This window comes from Triticum aestivum, chromosome 3A (genome assembly GCF_018294505.1).
Source record: "Triticum aestivum cultivar Chinese Spring chromosome 3A, IWGSC CS RefSeq v2.1, whole genome shotgun sequence".
NCBI classification, from domain to species: Eukaryota; Viridiplantae; Streptophyta; class Magnoliopsida; order Poales; family Poaceae; genus Triticum; species Triticum aestivum.
The window spans coordinates 377809337-377814204 of record NC_057800.1 but is presented as its reverse complement, the minus strand read 5'-3'; the positions used below and the strand labels follow the sequence as shown (position 1 = coordinate 377814204).

Sequence of the window (4868 nt, the reverse complement as noted above, 5' to 3'; positions counted from 1 at the left end):
CCCTTAAGATACTGTCAGCCTACCTTGAAAACTAAGTTGCCTACAATATTATAAAGTTGCCTACGAATGATGCGCAGTTGCCTACATACAATGAAATTTTGTCCCACATGGTTTTTACGTCGTTTACGATATACTTGATAGGTAAATTCACTATTACACATGATGCAAGGAAGTTGCTTCTGTTTAGTACTAAAATTGCCTCAACTAGAACCAAAATTGCTTACAAAAATTCATCGAAACATACACATATGAGATCTAGTTTTGAAGATCTCGTCGCGAGAAACCTAATGGCGAAAACGAATTTTCATTCTGACACTCGGTTCAAAAGTTATATTTTTTTTTAAAAGAGATGGAATAATGTGAGATGACATCAGCATATGCATGCAGGTAATCCTTAGTGACCATCCACCATCTGACAACGGCAGGTACATCGCAAGGAGGAAGGAGGCCGTTTTCTTAGCAGTTTTATCACTTAGCAGATGCGTAGTCATCGGACAACTCGTGTGTGCGCTCGACTCCGCCAGATAGCGCAGCTGCGAGTTTAAGTTTTTGGGATGATTATATTTTTATTATTGGAGAACAATGTATAGTGGTCCGCACCTGGCTTGCCGTGCGCCGGCACGAGCAGGCAGCGTGCCACGGCGCATCCCACCACGTGTAGGCAGAGTGTCCAGACCTGGCCGTCGCGACCACTCCACTGCCTGAGCCACAAAAAAGTGAAAAACTGCAAGCAAAAAAGAAAAACCTGGGCCACGTAAAAGGTTCACGGCTATACATGGTGCCCTCTCGCTCCCCGAGTTCAGTACGTACGGTGGGCTAGAAGATAATAGGCGCGAGTTTTTCCATGTTGCTCCGCCTGAAGATTACCACCGTCCAGCCTGTGGCGCTGCTTCTTGGGCATGACCATGGCGCGACAGCATCCCCGCGGCGTCTCGCCGGAGCCCTTCCGCAGGGCGGTGGAGCGTCCACGAGGGCAAAGAGGCTGAGGAGCGTGGCGGTGGCGATGGCGCTCAAGGAGGAGGAGCCGGAGAGCAGCCGAAGCCGCTTCGCCGGGGGCGGCCCGAGCTGGGACCCCAGGATGGAGATCGGAGTCCCATACGAGCAAAGACCGGTATGATTTAGCGTCTCGCACAAAAGAAATTAGACACTTGGGGCGTGCACCTAGCTTGCAGTCTGAATGAAAGATTTTGCTGCTTAATTTGGATGATTGGCTCAGGTTAACGAGTACTCCGCTCTCAAGGAGAGCACCTTGTACTCTTGGGCAGAGCTGAGTCCAGGCTCTTTCTTCATGCGCCTAGGCAGCCTGTGCCTGGTCACATTTACAGTTCTGGCGGCCCCAATCTCAGCCGCAAGTTTCAGTCCCGGAAAGGTACGCCCGTTCGTTATGGTTCTATATTTTCAGTTTAATGAGCAGCGGAAATTGTGCTAGTATGTTGTTCCTCACAGTGTTGTTTGACCAATTTCTCCATGATATGTATGTCAACGCTATGCAGGATCCACTCAAGTTCGTGCTAGCTGCTGGGATTGGGACCCTGCTCCTGGTGTCTCTTGTGGTTCTCAGGATCTACCTGGTAAGTTTGGCAAACGTCGGCCGTATTTTAGAAAACTGTGCTAGTATAACAATACGTGCTAGTGCTGTAGGGTTGGAGCTACGTGGGTGACAGGCTATTATCGGCAGTCGTGCCGTATGAAGAAACCGGGTGGTACGATGGCCAAATGTGGGTCAAGCCAGCAGAGGTATGTATCATCATACTCCCTCCATTCCTAAATATTTGTCTTTTTAAAGATTGCAACAAGTGACTATATACAAAGCAAAACGAGTGAATCTACACTCTAAAATATGTCTATATATATCCGTATGTGATAGTCCATTTAAAATTTCTAAAAAGACAAATATTTAGAAACTGAGGGGTACATGCTTGCTTGTTCAGCTTAAGCACAGCCATGCAATTCAGACTGCCTTTAAACGTATAATTCCTTCCTGATGCAGGTGCTGGCTCGCGACAGGCTATTGGGATCTTACAAGGTAACTTGTACCTTGTCTTTTCTTATCATTCCATATGCTTCTTTCTTTTGGCGGGAAAACATGTATGATCGTTGACGCTTATATAACTATAAAAATGGATTTTTCACATTTTATCTTGGTGATCGACGGATTCTTCAGGTAAAGCCGGTGATCAACCTGCTCAAACAGACACTGGTGGGCACCGGTGCGCTGCTCGTCGGGGCGGTGGCACTCTTCGCCTTCGCCGCCCCCGTCGAGGAATTCGTCCACTCCTTCAATGGAGCCCCCACTACCGCCTCCTCTAAGCCGATCATGAGGTGAGTGAGTCAACTCGATGCTGCTACCCAGCTTTCACAATAGACTGTAAGCCATTGTTGCAAGCGGAATTGACTGGGGCGTGCCTGCGTGCAGGAGAGAGGACCTGCTGAAGCTGCCTGCCGAGGTGAGGCAAGACGACGACCTCGCTGCGGCTGCTGCGGAGGCCGCCAATGGACGCCCGGTTTACTGCAGGGACCGCTACTACCGGGCGCTCGCCGGCGGTCAGTACTGCACCTCGGACGACCTGCTCAACTGATGATAGCAAATAGTAATAGTACATACGTATTCTGGTATATGCAGTTTGCCACATTGATATAATAAGCACAAGTTAAGCAAATGTATCTTATCGGAATGAAATTTTGGGAAGAACGATGTTGTTGATTCTGTAATAGATTGCTTCATGATAACAGCTCACTGGTTGCCCCATTGTAAACTTAAAGCATCTTCCCCTAAAACTGAACATTTTAGACCACCTCCTACAAATTAACACAAAATTGGAAAAGCTAATGTAGAAATTAACCTAGTTGTAGTCTAAGGTCACCAAAGATTAGTGTCCTAGATAGTTTTCTCACCAAGTTTGTTTAAATATGTTTAGGAAAGTGATCGTGTGAGAGTTGTAAACCGTATCCTACTCCGGTGGTTGTACCGCATACGGGGTTGCATCGTGTTGGTTGCCAAGTCGGCAACGCGTTGGACGTGGCAATGTATGCTGCTCGTAAGGGTAGTAGTAAGTTAGTATTGTGCATACGATACTACCTCCGCCAATGCATAATATTGCATAATATTATAGATTAGTATTTTAGATGCATTTTGGGCGCTGCTACGCCCGCATGCTCACTCGTTATTTCTCGTAACAAACGCTTTGTTGCAGAAACAAGTCAGCCTTGACCCGACCCCGACTGAGCTGCGCCCTATGTGGCGCCGCCGCCAACCCACCGCGAAATCAGCCCGGCGCCGGCGCGTAGGAGCTACTTTAGGTCCGAAATCTTCTCTCCAATTTCCTCCAACAAGAGCTTTGTTGCGAAACTTTCTCATCTCTAATTTCTTGCAATAAGAGCTTTGTTGCGAAAAGTCATTTTTTATAATTTTCTGCAACAAGTCCCCTGTTGCAAAAACTCTTATTTTCTAACTTTTTGCAATAAGACCCTTATTGCAAAAACTAAAAAGACATCTCATGCCGTGCCTAATTTTCTGTAACAAGACCCTTGCTACAAAAATTGCAACAAAATCTCTGGTCGTGTCGCGCAGTCTTCGCTGTCACCGTTCCGCAACAACGTTGTTGTTGCAGAAACTTGGAGTGTGCGTGAACGTAAAGTGTTGTGATGTGGCTATGTCTAGTATTGGTGGTGCCAGGACGGTGCTCGCCTAGAAATGCAGGGGGGATGGGAGGGGGTCTCCATCCATACCTGCTGGAGTCGACGTCGGCCACCGCCGAACCCGTCGCTGTCGCCGCTGCGTTGGATATGCCCGGTCGCCGAACGCCCCCGCCCCCGCCGCCCTCCTAAAGCCAGAAGCATCGCCCTCTCAGAGACAAGAGTCAACGGAGGCCAGTGGCACGAATGCTTATCCGAAACAATAGCTCTATTTCAGAAAACGAACGCGTGTGACGAGGAAAGCGGGGCCGTTCTCGTCTGTCTGATCAACAGGCGATCCAACGGACACAGAGTCGGCAGATGCGCGTGCGACATCGATCGGCTGAAGGTAAGCTTTTCCCATTTCAGATAACCTTACTTTTTTTCATGTAAGACACATATAGTAGTACTCGATCGGTTGGTGTGTACAACGGCCGAGCATTCTCTGTTCCCTAGCCTAGCTCCGCTCCCATATCGCCGGCGGCCACTCCGGCCACCGTCGACCACCTCCCCTCCGTCCCGGCCGCCACTTCGGCGCCGTCGCCCACCTCACCATGGCTTCTCCCACCCCCTCCCCGTCTCCGGCCGCGGGGGGGCGACCCTGCGAGTGCCGCTGGCTGGAATCCAGCCCGTGCTCGGCGGAGTCCGACCGCGTGCCATGTGTTGGGGAACGTAGTAATTTCAAAAAATTTCCTACGCACACGCAAGATCATGGTGATGCATAACAACGAGAGGGGAGAGTGTGATCTACGTACCCTTGTAGACCGACAGCGGAAGCGTTAGCACAACGCGGTTGATGTAGTCGTACGTCTTCATGGCCCGACCGATCAAGCACCGAAACTACGGCACCTCCGAGTTTTAGCACACGTTCAGCTCGATGACGATCCCCAGACTCCGATCCAGCAAAGTGTCGGGGAAGAGTTCCGTCAGCACGACGGCGTGGTGACGATCTTGATGCACTACCGTCGCAGGGCTTCGCCTAAGCACCGCTACAATATTATCGAGGATTATGGTGGAAGGGGGCACCGCACACGGCTAAGAATATGATCATGTGGATCAACTTGTGTTTCTAGGGGTGCCCCCTGCCCCCATATATAAAGGAGCAAGGGGAGGAGGCCAGCCGGCTCCTATGGCACGCCAAGGAGGAGTCCTCCTCCTAGTAGGAGTAGGACTCCTACTAGGAGGGGGAAAGA

At 49.9% G+C, this 4868-nt stretch overlaps 1 protein-coding gene across 2 annotated transcripts; it reads left to right on the top strand.

Annotated features, from left to right (window-relative positions):
- The first annotated feature begins 777 nt into the window (after window positions 1-777).
- LOC123061344 (protein CONSERVED IN THE GREEN LINEAGE AND DIATOMS 27, chloroplastic) lies at window positions 778-3344 on the top strand. 2 transcript variants are annotated; one of them, XM_044484417.1, is made up of 8 exons: window positions 778-1111; window positions 1217-1369; window positions 1494-1571; window positions 1642-1737; window positions 1991-2026; window positions 2165-2322; window positions 2417-2544; window positions 3195-3344. In XM_044484417.1, the coding sequence occupies exons 1-8, from the start codon at window positions 845-847 to the stop codon at window positions 3209-3211; spliced, it is 933 nt and encodes a 310-aa protein (XP_044340352.1). In that variant the 5' UTR covers window positions 778-844; the 3' UTR covers window positions 3212-3344. The 2 variants fall into 2 exon arrangements, with proteins under 2 accessions (XP_044340352.1, XP_044340351.1); XM_044484416.1 differs by lacking the exon at window positions 3195-3344 and having other exon boundaries at window positions 779-1111; window positions 2417-2734.
- The last annotated feature ends 1524 nt before the right edge of the window (window positions 3345-4868 follow it).

What these genes read in the sequence shown, in the direction of transcription:
- LOC123061344 (XM_044484416.1), top strand. Translation starts at nt 845, where the DNA reads ATGTTGCTCCGCCTGAAGATTACCACCGTCCAGCCTGTGGCGCTGCTT. An exon ending in TGTGGGTCAAGCCAGCAGAG is followed by an intron (nt 1,738 to 1,990) that starts GTATGTATCATC and finishes TTCCTGATGCAG; the next exon opens with GTGCTGGCTCGCGACAGGCT. An exon ending in GGCTATTGGGATCTTACAAG is followed by an intron (nt 2,027 to 2,164) that starts GTAACTTGTACC and finishes CGGATTCTTCAG; the next exon opens with GTAAAGCCGGTGATCAACCT.